The following is a 26,001-nucleotide window of genomic DNA, read 5'->3' as shown; positions in this document are numbered from 1 at the left end:
CCATATACTTTCATAAAAAGTCTATAAAAATCCATATACATTCATAAAAAGTCTATATTGTATTATATATGTTGGTCAATTTAAGTAAGTAAGTGTTAAAAATAGAAACTAGACAGATTTTTTATACAAATATACACATTTTTTTCTTTTTTAAATACACAAGATAAATACATTTAACTATTTTTCATAATTACCGTTAGTTATTTTTAAAACAAGTTTGTGAGTTTAAGTCATTTTTGAAAATAGAAGAGAAATTAGGCTGAATTTTTCACAAATATATAACTATAAGACAAACATATTTAGCTATTTTTCAGAATGATATAAACATGAATGATCATATTGAAGATGCCAGAAGAGCTATGTATGTTTGTGTGTGTTTTTCTTTAGTGTTTCTGTTTTTTTTTAGGTAAATTTGAATATATTTTAAAGCAAAACCAGGTTGTTTTCTCTAATGCAAATGGCCCCATGGTAAAAACAGCCAAACGGCCCCGTCGCCGCAGTGATGCCCGGTCGCCGCGGTGAAGCCTAATGAGCCGGAGCTTTGTGCAGGTGTGAACCAGGTGTGAACGCCGACGGTGGAAACTCTAACGCTGGTGGGCGTGGCAGAGCTGTGGGCGTGGCCGAGCTGTGGGCGTGGCCGAGCTGAGACAAAACAGCAGAGAAACAGACAGAACACAACAACAGCCAGAGAAATGCATCGGGCGAGCTGAGAGGGGAGCGGTTGCCATGAGAGACCGGACGTGTTTCGTGATTTGTGGAAAGGAATGACATGTTTTGGACGGACAGAAGTGGCACAGTTAAATATATGCAGAAGGTAAGAGTGAAATACTGTGTTATTTATTTAGAAATATGGAGTAAAGAATAAAACATGTGCAGCGTTTCAGACGGATACGAAGGTGAACAAATCGTGAAAATAACATACATTAAATTCCTGTGTTTTTTTAAAGCTGATATTGACAAACACATTTTTTGGGGGTGATTTTGAATATTGTTATTATTTTAAAATAAGATACATCATTGAAGTCGTATCCAAACTAAAAAAGTGCACGATTGATTTACAACAAATGCTTAACATGGACAAAACCAAGATTAAATCGAGGTTGATTCACGACTTCAGGAAATAATACACTTTTTTCCATTATCTTGTGTCAGAGGCGAACCTCGCTGTCATGGCAACATATTTCATTTGTTGTGAAAGCCAATATTGTGATAGATGTTGTAAAGTCCTGGTCACGAGCTTCTCAACCTGTTATGCATTTAAAATGAGTAAATTACTGTGGGAAAACATATCATTATAATGTAGTACATTTTGAAAAGGAAGTTTCCTGAATATAATATAAAAATAATAAATGGCAACAATATTAAAACCCAAGTGTCAGTTTCAGTTAAAGCAGTTAAGCTCCTGGTGTTGACAGAGCTGTTGGTTTAACTCTAAGTCCTGCTCTAAACTACAGCTCTAAACTGTCTGTGGGTTTTAGAGTCTGTGGGTTTTAGAGTCTGTGGGTTACAGAGTCTGTGGGTTTTAGAGTCTGTGGGTTTTAGAGTCTGTGGGTTTTAGAGTCTGTGGGTTACAGAGTCTGTGGGTTTTAGAGTCTGTGGGTTTTAGAGTCTGTGGGTTTTAGAGTCTGTGGGTTACAGAGTCTGTGGGTTTTAGAGTCTGTGGGTTTTAGAGTCTGTGGGTTTTAGAGTCTGTGGGTTTTAGAGTCTGTGGGTTTTAGAGTCTGTGGGTTTTAGAGTCTGTGGGTTACAGAGTCTGTGGGTTTTAGAGTCTGTGGGTTTTAGAGTCTGTGGGTTTTAGAGTCTGTGGGTTTTAGAGTCTGTGGGTTTTAGAGTCTGTGGGTTTTAGAGTCTGTGGGTTTTAGAGTCTGTGGGTTTTAGAGTCTGTGGGTTTTAGAGTCTGTGGGTTACAGAGTCTGTGGGTTTTAGAGTCTGTGGGTTTTAGAGTCTGTGGGTTACAGAGTCTGTGGGTTTTAGAGTCTGTGGGTTACAGAGTCTGTGTCTGACAGAGTCTGTGTCTGACAGAGTCTGTGTTTTGTAGAGTCTGTGGGTTACAGAGTCTGTCTGACAGAGTCTGTGTCTGACAGAGTCTGTGTCTGACAGAGTCTGTGTTTTGTAGAGTCTGTGGGTTACAGAGTCTGTCTGACAGAGTCTGTGTCTGACAGAGTCTGTGTCTGACAGAGTCTGTGTTTTGTAGAGTCTGTGGGTTACAGAGTCTGTGTCTGACAGAGTCTGTGTTTTGTAGAGTCTGTGGGTTACAGAGTCTGTCTGACAGAGTCTGTGTTTTGCGTGTATCCTTGAGCCCAGTTCAGGGCTGGTTTCCGAACGTGAGAGTGAAATGTGGTCGGACGAGTTCGGTGGCATTGAAGTGCCACAGTCTCTGTCTCGTGCAGGAGCGTCGCCGGAGCACAAGGACCTTAAGCACTTTTAAAGAGTTATTCATAATTAACAATTCATCATTGGACTGAAATAGCACTTATCTGGACATAAAACCAGCTTAAACCAGCTTCACATGCAAAAGAAACTAAACACCAACAATGGACAAAAAGAACAGCATTAGCATGAATAAAGACGATATCAAACTTACCTCTAAATAAAGAAAGTGCATTATTATTATCATAGTTATTATTATTATTATTACTGTTATTATTAATATGAACACAACAATGAAATGTATTGTAAGTACACTGCAGTATGTTTACTAGCTCAAGAGGGACGTTTTTGATGCCGTTTCTTGTGTTATTATTTATTGAATTTAATCAAAATTTAATTGAATTTACTTATTTAATACTGACAAAGCTCATACACTGGGTTAAAACCAGAAGTGTTCATTTATCATTTATCATTTATCATGTTCAACACCTCGATGTGGGGGCTGTGGATTTATGTATTTATTTCTTGGGTTGTGACATAATGTGTTAAAAGAAGATCTTCTATATTATAACTATCCAACGATTTTAAACAGCAACATATCACACATTAAAATATATTAATGGGCCAAAACTGGACTAAACTAAATAACTGCCTCTGAAGCGTGTCTTAGCCCCGCCCACAGTCACATGCTCATTATGCGGCTCTGTTTACACATCAACAAAGGCAGAAATCGTTTCCATAGATGTCACAATGAGACAGCATTTTACCCGTGACTGAAACATCAAACATGAAACACGTTCACGTCGTGTTGAGTCAGACAAACGTCACAAACGTCACAAACGTCACAAACGTCACAAACGTCACAAACGTCACTCCAGATGACGAGCCAGTTTAACACATGAACCACTTCAATCAGTCGATTTATAAGATTAGTTTGACGTTCTTTTCCTAAGTCTCACTAAACTTTATTGTTCAATGACGAGAGCGACTCAGTTTTTCATTATTGAGATGATTTATTATTATTTGGTATTTTTTTTTAAGTTTTATAAAGTCAAACCTGTTTCTGTCGTTGAGGTTAATTCTACTTTTTGAGGGACTGAGAGCCACAGACGTTTAACCAATCAAACCAGTAAACAAACCTGGAACAAACAAAAACAACAACAGGACAACAGGACAACATGCCCCAGAGGACAACAGGACAACAGGACAACATGACAAGAGGACAACATGACATCAGGACAAGAGGACAACAGGACAACATGACAAGAGGACAACATGACTTCAGGACAAGAGGACAACAGGACAACATGACAAGAGGACAACATGACTTCAGGACAAGAGGACAACAGGACAACATGACAAGAGGACAACATGACTTCAGGACAAGAGGACAACATGACAAGAGGACAACATGACTTCAGGACAACATGACAAGAGGACAACATGACTTCAGGACAAGAGGACAACAGGACAACATGACAAGAGGACAACATGACTTCAGGACAAGAGGACAACATGACAAGAGGACAACATGACTTCAGGACAACATGACAAGAGGACAACATGACTTCAGGACAAGAGGACAACAGGACAACATGACAAGAGGACAACATGACTTCAGGACAACATGACAAGAGGACAACATGACAAGAGGACAACATGACAAGAGGACAACATGACTTCAGGACAACATGACAAGAGGACAACATGACTTCAGGACAACAGGACAACATGACAACAGGACAAGAGGACAACAGGACAACAGGACAGCGGGACAAGAGGACAACAGGACAGCGGGACAAGAGGACAACAGGAAAACAGGACAAGAGGACAACAGGACAACATGACAAGAGGACAACATGACTTCAGGACAACAGGACAACATGACAACAGGACAAGAGGACAACAGGACAGCGGGACAAGAGGACAACAGGACTGCAGGACAGCGGGACAATGGGACAACAGGAAAAAAGACACTTTGGGCACATGTGTGAGGCACCAATAGCAGTGTAAGAAGTTGAAAAGCTCTGAAAAGTCTATTTTGCACGACACGGGACCTTTAATGGACATAATAAAAACAGAAATGATACAATATCATACTCTTTTCTGTTATTGTTAAATTCCTATTCCAAAAGATAAAAGGCATGTTTTATGTGACCACATGTCCAAACCACACAAACCGGGACACACATTTTCACCGCCTTCTACGCCATCGTGTCTTTTGTTTCCTTGTTTGTTTTTCAAACCGATTCTCTTCGTTGAATCAACAGAAGCCTCGTTATGATTTTGGGCTTTACAAAAACGTCATAATGTCTTAAAGCGCCCCCTACAGGACAGACCACTCTGAACTAAAATGCAGTTAAAATACATTTATTTTGAATTATGCTGAAAAATGATACAAATGTAGGTTTGTAATGTCACTTCCTGTTTGTAATTGATGACATCACACTAGGAAATAATCTAATAATAATAATCTAAAAAATCTTAAATTTGACAAATAAAAATATACGAGAGCGACTTTATTTTGTTGAATTAATGTTTAGTGTAAATTCTGCATAAACTTTGGCTGGAATGAGTGTCCCTGGTGTGATGTCACTTCCTGTCATTTTCTACAGCTTTTTCCACAGTTTCCTCCACAAATACCTGCTCGATCGGTGTAAAACTAACATTTATATGTACAACAGGCACAAATACAGTTTGAGGCTCTAGGTGGCGCTGTGCAGCTGTAACGCTGAGCTCAGTGTTTTAACTGTGACTCCTCTTCATTTACAGCATGTCATCCAACACCACTGAGGCCTGCGCCCCCGACGACAAACTCTGCAGTAAGAACACCACACAACACCACACACAACACCACACACAACACCACACACACCACACACACCACCACACACAACACACAACACCACACACAACACCACACACAACACACAACACACAACACCACACACACCACACACAACACCACACACACCACACACACCACCACACACAACACACAACACCACACACAACACCACACACAACACACAACACACAACACCACACACAACACCACACACACCACACACAACACCACACACACCACACACAACACCACACACACCACACACACCACCACACACAACACACAACACACAACACCACACACAACACCACACACAACACACAACACACAACACCACACACAACACCACACACACCACACACAACACCACACACACCACACACAACACCACACACACCACACACACCACCACACACAACACACAACACACAACACCACACACAACACCACACACAACACACAACACACAACACCACACACAACACCACACACACCACACACAACACCACACACACCACACACAACACCACACACAACACCACACACAACACCACACACACCACCACACACAACACACAACACACAACACCACACACAACACACAACACACAACACCACACACAACACCACACACACCACACACAACACCACACACACCACACACAACACCACACACAACACACAACACCACACACACAACACACAACACACCACACACAACACCACACACAACACACAACACCACACACACAACACCACACACAACACACAACACCACACACAACACCACACACAACACACAACACCACACACAACACCACACACAACACACAACACCACACACACCACACACAACACCACACACACCACACACAACACCACACACAACACACAACACCACACACACAACACACAACACACCACACACAACACCACACACAACACACAACACCACACACACAACACACAACACCACACACACAACACCACACACAACACCACACACACAACACCACACACACACACACACACCACACCACACACAACACAACACACACAACACCACACACACAACACCCACACCACACACACCACACCACACACACAACACAACACACACAACACCACACACACAACACCCACACCACACACACAACACTACACACAACACTACACACAATACCACAAAAAACACCACCCACACACCACACACACAACACAACACCACACACACAACACAACACCACACACACGACACACACAACACCACACACAACACCACACACACACACCACACACAACACACAACACCACACACACAACACACAACACACCACACACAACACCACACACAACACACAACACCACACACACAACACACAACACCACACACACAACACAACACCACACACACGACACACACAACACCACACACAACACCACACACACAACACCACACACACACACACACCACACACATACACCACACACACACACACACCACACACACCACACACACACACACACACCACACACACAACACCACACACGACACCGTCCACGATGCAAAACGGTCCTGAATAAAAGGCGTTTATTCGAGTCAAACGCTTCAGTCGCACCAATTTACAGCCGAGTTTTTATGTCATTTTCAAATACAATATACAAACAAATATATTCAATAACATGTGAATATTAACGGGTTTCAGAATGAATTTAAACAGCAAATAACAATTTAAAACAATATCCTCTTTTGAATCCTCAACCTGTGGCTTATGACAATCTCTTCCCTTCATAAATATGAATATCTTATATGTAAATGTGAAACACTAAAATGTATGTATAAATATATCCTATACAACAGTTAGAGATCAAATGAAGTCATTAAATCAGAATTTTAGGATTAAGGCGACTAAAGACAAAATAAAGTAAATCCATAACATTTTAAAAAAATGAAGTCTTTATAACAGAAAAAGCAACAATCAAATGATAATTTCCAGGGTAGAAGTGTTTTTTTTTAGATTTTATTACACAAAGGATAAAAATACACTTACAATTGCATTATATTGTATTTCAAGGTATAATTTGTATTTAAAACAAAACAAAACTATTGTACGGTCCAAATCTCTGTATTTGTCCAGTGAAACCTAAAAACCTGGATTTTACCTTTGTTAAATGTTTGTTATCGCTGTGACTAACATATTTATCATATTCTGAGGTTTATATTCCACTAGACCTTTGACTCACATCACGTACAATACAGTCAAATACTTCCTAATTATCATCACAATAATAATCATAGTACTATTATTCACAAGTGAGTCATCGTAGCAGCAACAGGAAGTACTTAAGTACTTAAAGCGACGTATGACAGGTTTTTACGATTGTCTAACGTTGACTTTATTAAATGATAGTTTTACACCAATCGAGCAGATATTTGTGGAGAAAACGTTGAAAAATCTGTAGAAAATGACAGGAAGTGACATCACACCAGGGACAGGAAGTGACCCTCATTCCAGTCAAAGTTTATGCAGAATTTACGCAAAGAAACAACTTTTTTGACTCTCTAAACATTAATTTAACAAAATAAAGTCGCTCTCATATATTTTTTACATATTTGAGTTTTGGCCCAGTGTTTGCTGGGTAATTTCCTAGTGTGATGTCATCAATTACAAACAGGAAGTGACATTATAAACCTAAAAAAACTGCAATTCTGTGATACATTTTTTGTAATTTTTTAGACGAAATTTGAAATACATAAATTTTAACTGGTCAACGCGTCGTCCGACCTGTAGGTGGCGCTGTGAGCTTTAACCGTCAGAATGACTTTAAAATGATTGATCACTTACACTTCACTGTCGCCACGCCAAAGAATGCGCCCGGACAGGAATCGCCTCGTCCTGAGCGTGACATTTGTGAAAGTATCCGGTGTGAAAGGTGACGTGGCGCGTGGGTCGGGTTTGAGGAGCCGGTTCACAAATTCTAAAGGAACACGCGGACATAGAAAAACAACACAACTCCCTGATCTAATGCCATTCTGCTGAAACCATGAACAAACCCGCATAAAGGTCACGCCCCGGATGTGACCCGGTGGATTTTAGACAGTTAATACAAGAAAACAACAGCTCAAATGCAGATTATTGTGTTTTTTATTGTCATTTTTGCGAGTTATATCGAGTTTAAATGGTGGAAAGGTGGTTCAGTGGTGCTTTCTTTATTCAAACTAAAACACAGAAACATGCTGTATGATTTAGCATTTTATTCTAACAGTTGTTGTGAGGAGAAACGACGCGATTTGACAGTTATTCGCCATTATTAACGGTTAAAACGACAAGTAAATCTGACATTTTCTTTCCTCCACACACAAACTTTCTGAAATGATTCATTTGACATAAACAGTGAGATAAAAAATGCACTTTTACATTTAGGTTTTTGATACAATTTTGAGCGGAAACGACTTTTTCTACTAAAATCGAAACATTTCTTTAAATTTAACAAAAAAAACAGACATGATTTGGTTTGAAAATTGTCACTTTTGTCTAAATTGAACTAAAACGAATACAAAAAAATCTTCTAAAATCTTCACATGCTTTTTTATTTAACTAAAAAACAGACATAAATTAGTTTGAAAATTTTCACTTTTGTCTAAATTGAACTGAAAAAATACATAAAAATCTTCTATTTCTTTTAATTTAACAAAAAAGACCTAATTTAGTTTGAAAATTTTCACTTTTTTTAAATTAAACAAGTTTCTTTGTCTCCGCTCTGAACTTTAGCAAAGATTTAAGCCAAAAGAAACACGAGTTCAACTGCATTTTTAACAACGTTTAACGACACGAGAGAAACGTTTATTTGTTTATTTAATGTTCAACCTTTATATCTCTAAAACCTTTCATTCTTTTATTCTACTCATGCAGTTGTGATTAATTCTAATAAATAAATAAAATAAATAAAACAAATGAATAAAATAAATAAAATAAGTAAAATAAAATCAATAAAATCAATAAAAACAAATAAAATAAATAAAAAAGTAAAATAAAATAAGTAAAATAAATAAAATAAATAAAATAAATAAAATAAATAAAATAAATAAAATAAATAAAATAAATAAAATAAATAAAAATAAATAAATAATAATAATAGTCTATGATTTCTGTTCAAGTGACAATTTTAATGAAGAAGCACAAAGTCCTTGCTTGAACTTGAAGCGTTCTCTCGTGTTTTTCAGTTGTCCTAGAGCACCAGCTCGGGGTGATCGTCGTCCCGGCGATCCTGCTCTTTTTATTCGTCTTCATCCTGTTGTTTATGATTGTGCTGAAAGTCTGCAGCAAAGAGAAATCCCCGCCAAGCGCCGTCGCCAACAAGTACGGCCATTATCAGATAAATCAGCCCAGCGACCATCACCGCGGCGACCAAAACCGCCATCACCATCACCGCGACAACCATCACCGTGACAACAGGCAAACCGAACAGCGCCTCAACAACCAGCGCAGCCAGGCTCAGGAACGCCACAGCTCACCGCGCCGGAGCAACAGAAACCGGAGTCATCTGCAAGGCATCGATGGTGAGAGCTCCCCCTGCGGGTCCCTCGCTCCCCCTGCAGGTCCCTCGCTCCCCCTGCGGGTCCCTCGCTCCCCCTGAGGGTCGCTAGCTCCCCCTGCGGGTCCCTCGCTCCCCCTGCAGGTCCCTCGCTCCCCCTGCGGTTCCCTCGCTCCCCCTGAGGGTCGCTAGCTCCCCCTGCGGGTCCCTCGCTCCCCCTGAGGGTCGCTAGCTCTCCCTGCGGGTCCCTCGCTCCCCCTGCAGGTCCCTCGCTCCCCCTGAGGGTCGCTAGCTCCCCCTGCGGGTCCCTCGCTCCCCCTGCGTGTCCCTCGCTCCCCCTGCGGGTCGCTAGCTCCCCCAGCGGGTCGCTAGCTCCCCCAGCGGGTCCCTAGCTCCCGCTGCAGGTCTTTAGCTCCCCCTGCAGGTCCCTAGCTCCCCCTGCGGATCCCTTTCTTTATCATAATAAGACAGTATCATCAAGTATAAAAACATGTCACTTTGCCAAACCCTTTTTGATTAAGATTTGATCAAGTTTGAGCATTTTTGTGACGTTTATAATTTTACTTCCAGGTTAGACATGTGCAGCAGCTGTTACCTAGCAACCGTACCAAAAAAAAGGGCTAAAACCCATGTGATTGACACAATAGTTATTATTTGATGACTAAAAATACACTATTATTTTGTAAAATAAATGTTTAAACCTTTTATTTGCAGGTGAAAGAAAAGGTTTGGTAAATAGGCTTTCATCAGGCAAATATGTGACTGAGGTTAAATAGGAGTGGCCTCATGAGTAGGCGTGGCCTCATAGTGGCCCCATGAGTAGGCGTGGCCTCATAGTGGCCCCATGGTGGCCTCATGAGTAGGTGTGGCCTCATAGTGGCCCCATGGTGGCCTCATGAGTAGGCGTGGCCTCATAGTGGCCCCATGGTGGCCTCATGAGTAGGCGTGGCCTCATGGTGGCCCCATGGTGGCCTCATGAGTAGGCGTGGCCTCATGGTGGCCCCATGGTGGCCTCATGAGTAGGCGTGGCCTCATAGTGGCCCCATGGTGGCCTCATGAGTAGGAGTGGCTCATAGTGGCCCCATGGTGGCCTCATGAGTAGGCGTGGCCTCTAAGTGGCCCCATGGTGGCCTCATGAGTAGGCGTGGCCTCATAGTGGCCCCATGGTGGCCTCATGAGTAGGCGTGGCCTCTAAGTGGCCCCATGGTGGCCTCATGAGTAGGCGTGGCCTCATAGTGGCCCCATGGTGGCCTCATGAGTAGGCGTGGCCTCATAGTGGCCCCATGGTGGCCTCATGAGTAGGCGTGGCCTCATGGTGGCCCCATGGTGGCCTCATGAGTAGGCGTGGCCTCATGGTGGCCCCATGGTGGCCTCATGAGTAGGCGTGGCCTCATAGTGGCCCCATGGTGGCCTCATGAGTAGGAGTGGCTCATAGTGGCCCCATGGTGGCCTCATGAGTAGGCGTGGCCTCTAAGTGGCCCCATGGTGGCCTCATGAGTAGGCGTGGCCTCATAGTGGCCCCATGGTGGCCTCATGAGTAGGCGTGGCCTCATAGTGGCCCCATGGTGGCCTCATGAGTAGGCGTGGCCTCATGATGGCCCCATGGTGGCCTCATGAGTAGGCGTGGCCTCATGGTGGCCCCATGAGTAGGCGTGGCCTCATGGTGGCCCCATGGTGGCCTCATGAGTAGGCGTGGCTTCATGGTGGCCCCATGGTGGCCTCATGAGTAGGCGTGGCCTCATGGTGGCCCCATGAGTAGGCGTGGCCTCATGGTGGCCTCATGAGTAGGTGTGGCCTCATGGTGGCCCCATGGTGGCCTCATGAGTAGGCGTGGCCTCATGGTGGCCCCATGGTGGCCTCATGAGTAGGCGTGGCCTCATGGTGGCCCCATGAGTAGGCGTGGCCTCATGGTGGCCTCATGAGTAGGCGTGGCCTCATGGTGGCCCCATGGTGGCCTCATGAGTAGGCGTGGCCTCATGGTGGCCCCATGAGTAGGCGTGGCCTCATGGTGGCCTCATGAGTAGGCGTGGCCTCATGGTGGCCCCATGGTGGCCTCATGAGTAGGCGTGGCCTCATGGTGGCCCCATGAGTAGGCGTGGCCTCATGGTGGCCTCATGAGTAGGCGTGGCCTCATGGTGGCCCCATGGTGGCCTCATGAGTAGGCGTGGCCTCATGGTGGCCCCATGAGTAGGCGTGGCCTCATGGTGGCCTCATGAGTAGGCGTGGCCTCATGGTGGCCCCATGGTGGCCTCATGAGTAGGCGTGGCCTCAGAATTCAACTTTCAGGCATTTTCAACTCAAAAATGAAACATTTACCACGGGTATTTGCCCACAAAAGAATACATAAAAACATCTTATATACAATTTATATAAGTATTAGTATAAGAAAGTATCAGTATTCAAAGCGTCGGCAGCAGTTTTAATATCATTATGTTCTAAATAAAAAGGTCTAATATTAGTGAGCGCAGTGGGTTTTATTTATTCTGTTCCATTTGTACTTTTAGTATATTTTGTCAAAGGTGTTTCAAAAAGCCCAAAAGAAGAACATTTATCTGAATATTATTACTAATATACTTATCTTATTATAATACTTACCTAAAACATCTCTATCCTCCTCTTTTCTGGCTGTGGTAGTGTTGTCTTTGTTCCATTTGTAACTTGTTGTTTTTTTAGTTTATTATTTCATCCTTATAAGTTTCAAAAGTGTCAGAATATGACATTACAACTTCATATATAACACTCGTCTGATCCATGTGATTATGACATTATAACTTCATATATAACACTCGTGATCCATGTGATTATGACATTATAACTTCATATATAACACTCGTCTGATCCATGTGATTATGACATTATAACTTCATATATAACACTCGTCTGATCCATGTGATTATGACATTATAACTTCATATATAACACTCGTCTGATCCATGTGATTATGACATTATAACTTCATATATAACACTCGTCTGATCCATGTGATTATGACATTATAACTTCATATATAACACTCGTCTGATCCATGTGATTATGACATTATAACTTCATATATAACACTCGTCTGATCCATGTGATTATGACATTATAACTTCATATATAACACTCGTGATCCATGTGATTATGACATTATAACTTCATATATAACACTCGTCTGATCCATGTGATTATGACATTATAACTTCATATATAACACTCGTGATCCATGTGATTATGACATTATAACTTCATATATAACACTCGTGATCCATGTGATTATGACATTATAACTTCATATATAACACTCGTCTGATCCATGTGATTATGACATTATAACTTCATGTCGGTGTAATCCCTCATTCGTCCAGGCGTGTTCCATAGTAGAAAAAGCTTCAGTTGTAGTCATCTGGACTCAGTTTGAAAAAATAGACGTTTCGACTCTCATCCAAGAGTCATTGTCAATAAAAGAATTTAGATCGAGAACTCCGATATTAATACTGTTCTGTGGTAAGACCCGCCCATTGGGCGGAGCCTTCCTGAAGTAGAAAGAGTTGTTTGTTTCAACAGAAACTCTCCCCTTGTATCTACCGAGCTATCCTATTCAGAATCTTAATGGCCTATTAGAATCCTCTTTGTCTTTGTGAGACCCTGGCTCAACCACCCTGAGTACCTGATTAGCATCTAAATGTCCTGGTCCTGGTCCTCTACCTTTCCAGGGGTTCAGTATTCCATTATAGATACCAGGAAGATTGAATCTGAGCCCTTCATTTCTGTTTAAAGAAGGTCTTTCTTTTTTAACAAAAATAGCTTCCTTGACTCCTCTTTCAAACCATCTTTTCTCCCTGCTTAAAACCTTCACCTCACCGTCTTCAAACGAGTGATTAGAGGCTTCAAGATGGAGATGCACGGCACTCTGAGGTCCTGAACTTGTATTTCTTCTGTGCTGATAAAGCCTCTTGTGTAGAGGCTGTTTTGTCTCACCTATGTACCGTTCTTTACAGCTTTCTTCACTGCATTGGATCGAATAAACTACATTGCTCTGTTTTTGAGTCGGCAACTTGTCCTTAGGGTGAACCAGTTTTTGTCTTAAAGTGTTTCCTGGTTTAAAATAAACAGAGACTTCGTGTTGTCTAAAAATTCTCTGCAGTTTTTCCGACAGGCCAGACACATAAGGGATAGAAACACCCTTCCTTCTCTGTTCAGTTTCCCTTTTGTCCTGCTTCTTGGTTCTCTTCACTCTGTTGAGAGCCCAAGCGGGGTAACCACAGGCTGAGAGGGCATTTCGGACATGTTTTTCCTCTTTCTTCTTGCCCTCTGAGCTGGTGGGCACACCTTGAACTCTGTGTTGTAAGGTTCTGATCACCCCCAGCTTGTGCTGTAGTGGGTGGTTGGAACCAAAGAGCAGATACTGGTCCGTGTGTGTAGGTTTCCTATATACTTCTATTTGGAGTTTCCCGTCCTCTCCTCTGATCGTGGAACAATCAAGAAAGGCCAAGCGATTCTCCTTAGCGTCTTCTCTTGTAAACCTGATATGTGGGTCCACAGCATTGATGTGATCAGAGAAGGTTTCCAGCTCTTGTTCCTTGATTGTTACAAACGTATCATCGACATAGCGAAGCCACAGTTTTGGGGCTATGCCTGAGAATGAGGCCAGTGCCTTCTTCTCAAAGTGCTCCATGTACAGGTTGGCCACTATGGGAGAGACGGGCGAGCCCATGGCACAGCCATGAATCTGTCTGTAAAATTGTCCCCGGAATTGAAAGTAAGTGGTGTTCAGACAGATGTCCAACAGTTTACATATGTGATCAGGTGTCAGTTTGGTCCTTTCCTGTAGGGTGGTGTCTTCCTGCAGTCTGATCCTCACCGCTGCTACTGCATCAGAGGTCGGGATGCAGGTGAACAGGGACACGACATCATATGAAACCATGAGGTCATCTGGGTCCAGTTGGAGATGTTTCACTTTATCCACAAAGTTGTGCGTGTTTTCCACATGATGTTCCGAATTCCCCACAAGCGGAGCCAATATAGTTGTTAAATGCTTGGCCACATTGTAAGTGATAGAATCTGTGCTGCACACTATGGGTCTGAGTGGAACATCCTTTTTGTGTATTTTTGGAAGGCCATAAATGCAAGGCATGGCTTCCCCAGGATACAGTCTGTAATACAGAGGCCGGTCTATCGCTTCCTCTTTTTCCAGCCTTTGTAAACAGTCTATCACTTTCTTCTTGTAGCCACTGGTCGGATCTCTTTTCAAGCGCTCGTATGTGGTCGTGTCCTCGAGGAGGGTGTGGACTTTGGCTTCGTAATCAGCTGCGTTGAGAATCACAGTGCAACGTCCCTTGTCTGCTGGGAGGATGTTGATGCTATGATCTTTTTCCAGTGCTGAAAGTGCTTTTCTCTCTGAGGTGGTTTGGCACTCTTCAGAGTCGCTGTGACACGTAGCCTCAGGTCTGCAGCCTCCGATTCAGTCATTTTATTGTTCCTAATTGCCGTTTCAGTGGCTGTGATGTAGTCCTCTGTAGGGATGTGTTTACAGAGCAATGTAGTTTATTCGATCCAATGCAGTGAAGAAAGCTGTAAAGAACGGTACATAGGTGAGACTAAACAGCCTCTACACAAGAGGCTTTATCAGCACAGAAGAAATACAAGTTCAGGACCTCAGAGCGCCGTGCATCTCCATCTTGAAGCCTCTAATCACTCGTTTGAAGACGGTGAGGTGAAGGTTTTAAGCAGGGAGAAAAGATGGTTTGAAAGAGGAGTCAAGGAAGCTATTTTTGTTAAAAAAGAAAGACCTTCTTTAAACAGAAATGGAGGGCTCAGATTCTATCTTCCTGGTATCTATAATGGAATACTGAACCCCTGGAAAGGTAGAGGACCAGGACATTTAGATGCTAATCAGGTACTCAGGGTGGTTGAGCCAGGGTCTCACAAAGACAAAGAGGATTCTAATAGGCCATTAAAATTCTGAATAGGCTAGCTCGGTAGATACAAGGGGAAAGTTTCTGTTGAAACAAACAACTCTTTCTACTTCAGGAAGGCTCCTCCCAATGGGCGGGTCTTACCACAGAACAGTATTAATATCGGAGTTCTCGATCTAAATTCTTTTATTGACAATGACTCTTGGATGAGAGTCGAAACGTCTATTTTTTCAAACTGAGTCCAGATGACTACAACTGAAGCTTTTTCTACTATAGAACACGCCTGGACGAATGAGGGATTACACCGACATATTTCTAAGAATTTTGGGCCTAAAACCTTGGATTTAGTTCGGGAACTCGAATCTGTAGCCAGGAAACTAGCAGACAACAGGAATCACCTGAGGTTCAATCTTAGATGCAGACAGAACAACATGATCCCGAAGAGCCTGCAGATCAAATCACCGGTCAGAGGACACAGAGCAGAGAAGATTTGGAGAAGGAGCCTTATGCAGATGCTCAGTGAAAGGATCCAGGAAAACAACGTCAGAATTGATAAATTGAAAGACAGAACAGGAACTTTACAGGAGAAATTAACCAGCATACTCCCTGAAGAAGCTTTCAAAAGAGTGCTGGATTTTACACAGACAGCACAAGAAGCACAGCACAGGAAGAGCAAAGAACGCCAAATCAATAAGTTCTACATTCTTTTGAACAAAAAGAATGCAGGTGAGGTCGAGCTAGACATTAGGACTGAGACAGACAAATTAGCGACCAGCAAAAACAATTGGATTAAGAACCTATCAGATCGTGTTCTGACACAGGCAGAAAAGGAGGTACTTTCTAAGGGTCTCAACTTTTCTGTCACCTCTAAACACATCCCTACAGAGGACTACATCACAGCCACTGAAACGGCAATTAGGAACAACAAAATGACTGAATCGGAGGCTGCAGACCTGAGGTTACGAGTCAGAGCGACCCTGAAGAGTGCCAAACCACCTCATTCAAATATCACATCTGAAGAGAGAAAAGCACTTTCAGCACTGGAAAAAAAAAAAAAAAAAAAAGATCATAGCATCAACATCCTCCCAGCAGACAAGGGACATTGCACTGTGATTCTCAACGCAGCTGATTACGAAGCCAAAGTCCACACCCTCCTCGAGGACACGACCACATACGAGCGCTTGAAAAGAGATCCGACCAGTGGCTACAAGAAGAAAGTGATAGACTGTTTACAAAGGCTGGAAAAAGAGGAAGCGATAGACCGGCCTCTGTATTACAGACTGTATCCTGGGGAAGCCATGCCTTGCATTTATGGCCTTCCAAAAATACACAAAAAGGATGTTCCACTCAGACCCATAGTGTGCAGCACAGATTCTATCACTTACAATGTGGCCAAGCATTTAACAACTATATTGGCTCCGCTTGTGGGGAATTCGGAACATCATGTGGAAAACACGCACAACTTTGTGGATAAAGTGAAACATCTCCAACTGGACCCAGATGACCTCATGGTTTCATATGATGTCGTGTCCCTGTTCACCTGCATCCCGACCTCTGATGCAGTAGCAGCGGTGAGGATCAGACTGCAGGAAGACACCACCCTACAGGAAAGGACCAAACTGACACCTGATCACATATGTAAACTGTTGGACATCTGTCTGAACACCACTTACTTTCAATTCCGGGGACAATTTTACAGACAGATTCATGGCTGTGCCATGGGCTCGCCCGTCTCTCCCATAGTGGCCAACCTGTACATGGAGCACTTTGAGAAGAAGGCACTGGCCTCATTCTCAGGCATAGCCCCAAAACTGTGGCTTCGCTATGTCGATGATACGTTTGTAACAATCAAGGAACAAGAGCTGGAAACCTTCTCTGATCACATCAATGCTGTGGACCCACATATCAGGTTTACAAGAGAAGACGCTAAGGAGAATCGCTTGGCCTTTCTTGATTGTTCCACGATCAGAGGAGAGGACGGGAAACTCCAAATAGAAGTATATAGGAAACCTACACACACGGACCAGTATCTGCTCTTTGGTTCCAACCACCCACTACAGCACAAGCTGGGGGTGATCAGAACCCTACAACACAGAGCTCAAGGTGTGCCCACCAGCTCAGAGGGCAAGAAGAAAGAGGAAAAACATGTCCGAAATGCCCTCTCAGCCTGTGGTTACCCCGCTTGGGCTCTCAACAGAGTGAAGAGACCCAAGAAGCAGGACAAAAGGGAAACTGAACAGAGAAGGAAGGGTGTTTCTATCCCTTATGTGTCTGGCCTGTCGGAAAAACTGCAGAGAATTTTTAGACAACACGAAGTCCCTGTTTATTTTAAACCAGGAAACACTTTAAGACAAAAACTGGTTCACCCTAAGGACAAGTTGCCGACTCAAAAACAGAGCAATGTAGTTTATTCGATCCAATGCAGTGAAGAAAGCTGTAAAGAACGGTACATAGGTGAGACAAAACAGCCTCTACACAAGAGGCTCTATCAGCACAGAAGAAATACTAGTTCAGGACCTCAGAGTGCCGTGCATCTCCATCTTGAAGCCTCTAATCACTCGTTTGAAGACGGTGAGGTGAAGGTTTTAAGCAGGGAGAAAAGATGGTTTGAAAGAGGAGTCAAGGAAGCTATTTTTGTTAAAAAAGAAAGACCTTCTTTAAACAGAAATGAAGGGCTCAGATTCAATCTTCCTGGTATCTATAATGGAATACTGAACCCCTGGAAAGGTAGAGGACCAGGACCAGGACATTTAGATGCTAATCAGGTACTCAGGGTGGTTGAGCCAGGGTCTCACAAAGACAAAGAGGATTCTAATAGGCCATTAAGATTCTGAATAGGCTAGCTCGGTAGATACAAGGGGAAAGTTTCTGTTGAAACAAACAACTCTTTCTACTTCAGGAAGGCTCCGCCCAATGGGCGGGTCTTACCACAGAACAGTATTAATATCGGAGTTCTCGATCTAAATTCTTTTATTGACAATGACTCTTGGATGAGAGTCGAAACGTCTATTTTTTCAAACTGAGTCCAGATGACTACAACTGAAGCTTTTTCTATTATAACTTTATATATAACACTCGTCTGATCCATGTGATTATGACATTATAATTTCATATATAACACTCGTCTGATCCATCTTCATCCCCCTCTTCTTCGTCCCTGCAGCCCCGGCGGGCATTAACCCTCTGGAGCACGAGGAGCTGCCCATGACCGTCCAGCAGTCTCTTCTGACCAACGCCAAGCCCAGTCTGCCCGCAGTCCCGCGCACGGCCACCGAAAGGCAGCACGGAGCCTTCGGTCAGGCCACGCCCCTGCCCGAGACGCTGTTGGTGAAACCGGACGACTCTGTGTCTCAGTCCAGGGCTCAGATGGACCGCGCCCACGTGGTCCTGCACACGCTCAGAGGTGCGTGTCATGCACAGGGTTATTGCACTTTTGCACGCGTTTAATCGTGTGTTTTAAATCTATTTTAAATAAGTAATCATGATTGTATTTTAATAATAATCGCAATTGTTAAGTGGACTTTAAAGACTCTAAAACACATACGAGAATAAATAAAATAAATAAAATAAATAAAATAAATAAAATAAATAAAATAAATAAAATAAATAAAATAAATAAAATAATCTATATGAGTTAAAAATAATGATAATTCAAATAAAAAGGGAAGGGTATTTTTGATTTTTTCTCCCGTCTTTTCTTTATAGTTTTTATGTTGTTATTGTCAATTTTTGTTTCACTAAACAGCAAAAATCTAAATAAAAAACTAAATAAAACACACAAGAAAACACTTTATTAAATCAAAATGCCATTAAAGACTAATTTCATCAATAATACACTTAATTCACTCTCCATGTTTTTCACCTTTATCTGGTTAGAAATGTATTACAAAATTTTCTCAAGTCGACCAAAGGAAAAAAATATCCACTGAACAAACGAGCCGAAAATAATTATTTTGATTAGTAAGTCATTTTAAGTAGATGGCTGAAAAAATATTTAAATGTGCTCGATTCCTGGACATTCAATAGTAATATTCAAAAGGTAATAACTAGAAAATAGATCAAATCAAAAAAATATAGTAATTGTAATATTCAGACAATATTATGCACATAATATTAACATTTTGACAATTCCATCCCAAATTAAATTATTCCATGTTTAATTTTTTCTGCTTAATTATTTTTAACTTAATTTTTTTTTGCTGATTACATTTTTACGTGGAATTTGCTTAAGATTTGTTGTTCTTTTTACTCAAACGACTGCTCTACAACTAACGAGTATTTTCACAGTTGTCTGATTATTTGTTGTATTCATGTTTCTCTCGGCGTGCGTCAGACTCGGCGTCGGAGGCGGAGAAGCGGCGTTTTGTGGGTTTGGCCTCGTTCCTCTCGCGCCTCGGCCCTCACCCCTTCATCCCGGCTCTGCTGGGCGTGGTCACCGCGCGGCCGCCGCTCATGATGGTCGTCGAGGAGCTGCGACACCGGGACCTGCTGGGCTTCCTCTGGAGATGCAGACAGGCACGTGCAGAAGAGAGCATCGCCGCCAACACACCGCTCATTACCGTATTGTCTGGACTATAAGTCGCACCAGCCAAAAAATGCATAATAGAGAAGAAAAAAACATATATAAGTCGCACTGGAGTATAAGTTTTGGGGAAATGTATTTGATCATCTTGAAATGCAGTTTAAAATAATAACAGATGAGAGAACATGGTGAATAGGTGTATGTACGCTAACGCTAACACCTTCAGCTACATGACGTACGCTAACGCTAACACCTTCAGCAACATGACGTATGCTAACGCTAACACCTTCAGCTACATGACGTATGCTAACGCTAACACCTTCAGCTACATGACGTATGCTAACGCTAACACCTTCAGCTACATGACGTATGCTAACGCTAACACCTTCAGCTACATGACGTATGCTAACGCTAACACCTTCAGCTACATGACGTATGCTAACGCTAACACCTTCAGCTACATGACGTATCAGCTACATGACGTATGCTAACGCTAACACCTTCAGCTACATGACGTATGCTAACGCTAACACATTCAGCTACATGACGTATGCTAACGCTAACACCTTCAGCTACATGACGTATGCTAACGCTAACACCTTCAGCTACATGACGTATGCTAACGCTAACACCTTCAGCTACATGACGTATGCTAACGCTAACACTTTCAGCTACATGACGTATGCTAACGCTAACACCTTCAGCTACATGACGTATGCTAACGCTAACATCTTCAGCTACATGACGTATGCTAACGCTAACATCTTCAGCTACATGACGTACGCTAACGCTAACACCTTCAGCTACATGACGTACGCTAACGCTAACACTTTCAGCTACATGACATACGCTAACGCTAACACCTTCAGCTACATGACGTACGCTAACACCTTCAGCTACATGACGTATGCTAACGCTAACACTTTCAGCTACATGACGTATGCTAACGCTAACACCTTCAGCTACATGACGTACGCTAACGCCAACATCTTCAGCTACATGACGTACGCTAACGCTAACACCTTCAGCTACATGACGTACGCTAACGCTAACACCTTCAGCTACATGACGTACGCTAACGCTAACACCTTCAGCTACATGACGTACGCTAACGCTAACACTTTCAGCTACATGACGTATGCTAACGCTAACACCTTCAGCTACATGACGTATGCCAACGCTAACACCTTCAGCTACATGAGGCACAGACAGAACTGTGGTAAGTGTCTGGTATGTTAACGTAACATATGAACAGTTATTCAGATAACTATAGCATAAAGAACATGCTAACAAGTTTAGCAAAGCATCAGTTTTACCCCAAATCACTAAATCCACTGAATTCTTCTTCCTCTGTGTCACTTCTAAACAACTCCACAAACTCCAGAGGAAGTGCAGATTCTTCTTCTGCGTCGCTTAGAGCCTAGAGCGCCCTCTTGTGGTCGTCAGAGTGAAAATAATATCACATATAAGTCACATCACGGCCAATCTCTGAAAAAATGTGGAATTTATCATCTGGAAAATACGGTAGACACAAAATATCACAATTTACAATCATAATTAAACACATTTACGACACAATAACTCCAAAGACACAGAAACATGAGCTGCAACAAAGACAAAGCTGAATAAAACACTTAAATCTAGTCTAAACGTTAGAATCTCTCATTTTTCATTGATTATTAGACAAATGCCCCAGAGACGATGAGTCGGGTTCAAAAGTTTGTTAAAGTCGATGAATAGTAACGATGGTGATGTACATTATTGTATCTGTGGGTTTCATTTGGTCAATGTTCAAAATGTCTTCTGAAAGCCACAGATCTAGGAGCTCGTGCATATGTACTGAACATGTCACTGTTAAACTGACCAAATCTGTAGATAATTCTGCATAAACTGGACGTTCATTGTGTTCTCCATCTTCAACGATACGTCTGCTTTTTCTGTCTAAAGTGTTTGTTTCCCCTGAAGGAAAACGCTGATCCCGGATGTGACATGACGGAGAAGAGGATCTACACCATGGCCCAGCAAGTGGCCTCTGCTCTGGTCAGTCATTTTGATGCCGTAACGTTGATGCCACGCCCTGAACGCTCTGTTTCAGGAGCCACGCCCTGAACGCTCGGTTTCAGGAGCCACGCCCTGAACGCTCGGTTTCAGGAGCCGCGCCCTGAACGCTCTGAACGCTCTGTTTCAGGAGCCACGCCCTGAACGCTCTGTTTCAGGAGCCACGCCCTGAACGCTCGGTTTCAGGAGCCACGCCCTGAACGCTCGGTTTCAGGAGCCACGCCCTGAACGCTCGGTTTCAGGAGCCACGCCCTGAACGCTCGGTTTCAGGAGCCACGCCCTGAACGCTCGGTTTCAGGAGCCGCGCCCTGAACGCTCGGTTTCAGGAACCGCGCCCTGAACGCTCGGTTTCAGGAGCCACGCTCTGAACGCTCTGTTTCAGGAGCCACGCTCTGAACGCTCTGTTTCAGGAGCCACGCCCTGAACGCTCGGTTTCAGGAGCCACGCCCTGAACGCTCGGTTTCAGGAGCCGCGCCCTGAACGCTCGGTTTCAGGAACCGCGCCCTGAACGCTCGGTTTCAGGAACCGCGCCCTGAACGCTCGGTTTCAGGAGCCACGCTCTGAACGCTCTGTTTCAGGAGCCACGCCCTGAACGCCCTGTTTCAGGAGCCACGCCCTGAACGCTCTGTTTCAGGAGCCACGCCCTGAACGCTCGGTTTCAGGAACCACGCCCTGAACGCTCGGTTTCAGGAACCACGCCCTGAACGCTCGGTTTCAGGAACCGCGCCCTGAACGCTCGGTTTCAGGAGCCGCGCTCTGAACGCTGTTTCAGGAGCCGCGCCCTGAACGCTCTGTTTCAGGAGCCACGCCCTGAACGCTCCGTTTCAGGAGCCACGCCCTGAACGCTCGGTTTCAGGAACCACGCCCTGAACGCTCGGTTTCAGGAACCACGCCCTGAACGCTCGGTTTCAGGAGCCGCGCTCTGAACGCTGTTTCAGGAGCCGCGCCCTGAACGCTCTGTTTCAGGAGGCACGCCCTGAACGCTCTGTTTCAGGAGCCACGCCCTGAACGCTCTGTTTCAGGAGCCACGCCCTGAACGCTCTGTTCCAGGAGCCACGCCCTGAACGCTCTGTTCCAGGAGTCGCTGCGCCCTGTAACAATTTACCCAAGGGAACGAATAAAGACAGCTAACCTTCTAAACACACTTTTACACGTTTTTATGACAGAAATGACGTTTGATGATGTTGTTTGTACTAAACTCCGCCCCTCATTGCAGGACTACCTCCACACTCAGCAGTGCGTCCATGGCAACGTGGCGGCCCGCAGCGTCCTGGTCGGCGGGGATCTGACGGTGAAGCTCTGGGGTTTCAGCTCGGCGTACCGCAGGAGTCAGGGCGCGGCGGCGGCAACGGGGGGCGGGACCACGGAGCTGCGGAAGTGGCAAGCGCCCGAAGTGCTCGCCCGCAACGCAGTCACCAAGAATAGCGACGTGTGAGTGCCACTTCTGCCTCGGCGCCGGGCGGGTATAATCGGTATAATCGGTGTAATCGGTGTAACGGTCGCTTGTCTCTCCGCAGATGGTCTTTCGGGATTCTGCTCTACGAAATGGTCACGCTAGGTGGGCGTCTTTAGCGACACGTTTGCACAGAATACCGTTTCCTGGCTCTGAAACGCTCTGAATCGTGTGTTTTCAGGAGACGCGCCGTTCCCACAGCTCTCGACCACCGAACTTCTGCCGTATCTTCAAAGACAGAAGTTCATGAGAAAACCGGCAAACTGCTCCAACGCGCTGTAAGACGCGACGCAACGTTTCAATCATGATCAGTGACGCGCGAACAACACGATCCAAATTAAATAAGCTGAAATAATAAAGATAACAATAAGAAATCAATAAGAATAATCTGGAAAAAATTGAGTGATGATTAAAACTACTAAAAATAACTAAATCTCCCAAAGTTTTACCGTATTTTCTGGACTATAAGTCGCACTGGAGTATAGGTCGCACCAGCCAAAAAATGCATAATAGAGAAGAAAAACACATATATAAGTCGCACTTGAGTATGACATGCGGTTGCAAGTGTGAAAATAACACATAATATCACATATAAGTCGCTCCTGAGTATAAGTATATAAGTATAGATATAAGTATAAGTCGCACCCTGGCAAAAACTATGAAAAAAGGTGTGACTTATAATCCGGAAAATACGGTATATGATATTTGTCCTTTTGTGGTTAATTATATGCTCCATTCACATTATGCGTGATATTTGAACCGCCACTGGAACATTTACACATTTTAGCATTTTTGTTGTTGAGATAATGCAAAAAATAAAATGTAGAGATTAATTTGTGTCATTATAGCCCATATTGGATCTATTATTATTTTAAACAAACGTAAACACCACAGGTTTACAATGAACAAACTGTAAATGATAACCTACTTATTATGTTATAGTTTAATACTAAGAAAACAAAGCATGTCTAGTTAAACAGATGAGATTATTACAACCAATGACCAAAGAACAGCAGATTTTTCAAAACGTTAAAATAGCCACCGGTACTTTAAAATATGTTATGCAAAAACACCAAAGAAGAAAAAGAAGAAAAAGTGCTAGCCAATGATTAGCATTAGTGATTAGCATAGCGTTACAGGTTAATCACAAATGTATGACTAGAACCAAGCAAACAGTTAGCTAGCTAGCATTAATTAGCGACTACATTGGCTCCAATACTATTTAAAGATAATAAAGAAAGTTTTAAAAAAGTAAGTTAGCACAGCCGTTATTTAGCAAAAAGGCTAACATTGGTAGCGGTTAATTAAACTTGGTGCACTCTTTCATCGTTTAAGTTTAATTTGGACGTTTTATACCTTTATTTTACGCAGATTTTCCCTTGTAAAATCGTGCTGCCAGTGGAGTCCCGAGCAGAGGGTCTCGGTGCCTGAACTCATCCGTAAACTGGAGTCCGGCGAGCGGACGGCGAACGGCAGCGCGGCCCTGAGGGTCCCGGAGCCGCACGACGTGGGGAAGTATCTGCGAGAGGCGGGCTACGGAGAGGCCTACAACTACGCCGTGCTCTGACCCGCTTACACGACTGTCAATCAAATGTCAAGGCGGATTGTTGTGTTCTTATTGGCGCCAAAGACTGTCAATCAAATGTCAAGGCGGATTGTTGTGTTCTTATTGGCGCCAAAGACTGTCAATCAAATGTCAAGGCGGACTGTTGTGTTCTTATTGGCTCCAAAGACTGTCAATCAAATGTCAAGGCGGAATGTTGTGTTCTGATTGGCTCCCAAAGACTGTCAATCAAATGTCAAGGCGGAATGTTGTGTTCTTATTGGCTCCAAAGACTGTCAATCAAATGTCAAGGCGGAATGTTGTGTTCTGATTGGCTCCCAAAGACTGTCAATCAAATGTCAAGGCGGAATGTTGTGTTCTTATTGGCTCCAAAGACTGTCAATCAAATATCAAGGTGGAATGTTGTGTTCTGATTGGCTCCCAAAGACTGTCAATCAAATGTCAAGGCGGAATGTTGTGTTCTTATTGGCTCCAAAGACTGTCAATCAAATATCAAGGTGGAATGTTGTGTTCTGATTGGCTCCCAAAGACTGTCAATCAAATATCAAGGTGGACTGTTGTGTTCTGATTGACTTACACGACTGTCAATCAAATATCAAGGCGGATTGTTGTGTTCTTATTGGCTCCAAAGACTGTCAATCAAATATCAAGGCGTTGTGCTGCTGGAACTGGCTTTGTTTTGTATTTAAAGTATATGTGTTGTAAATAGAATATCACAATGTACTGCACTTTACGAGTAAAAGATGTTTGCCG

General features: G+C 43.3%; 1 protein-coding gene across 1 annotated transcript; it reads left to right on the top strand.

The window, feature by feature from the left end:
* The first annotated feature begins 695 nt into the window (after nt 1-695).
* Nucleotides 696-25,979, top strand: styk1a (serine/threonine/tyrosine kinase 1a). Its single transcript, XM_072448271.1, has 10 exons — nt 696-814; nt 5,143-5,192; nt 9,444-9,779; nt 18,815-19,054; nt 19,985-20,172; nt 22,139-22,213; nt 23,448-23,662; nt 23,749-23,789; nt 23,866-23,962; nt 25,056-25,979. Exons 1-10 carry the CDS (start codon nt 765-767, stop codon nt 25,249-25,251), a joined length of 1,488 nt encoding a protein of 495 aa, XP_072304372.1. The 5' UTR covers nt 696-764; the 3' UTR covers nt 25,252-25,979.
* Nucleotides 25,980-26,001: the final 22 nt, after the last annotated feature.

Source organism: Eucyclogobius newberryi, unplaced genomic scaffold, assembly GCF_026437365.1.
Source record: "Eucyclogobius newberryi isolate DKJ021-1_F unplaced genomic scaffold, fEucNew1.0.hap1 SCAF_16, whole genome shotgun sequence".
Lineage (NCBI taxonomy): Eukaryota > Metazoa > Chordata > Actinopteri > Gobiiformes > Gobiidae > Eucyclogobius > Eucyclogobius newberryi.
Note: the sequence above shows the minus strand (reverse complement) of the source record. Positions and strands in the feature narration are given on the sequence as shown.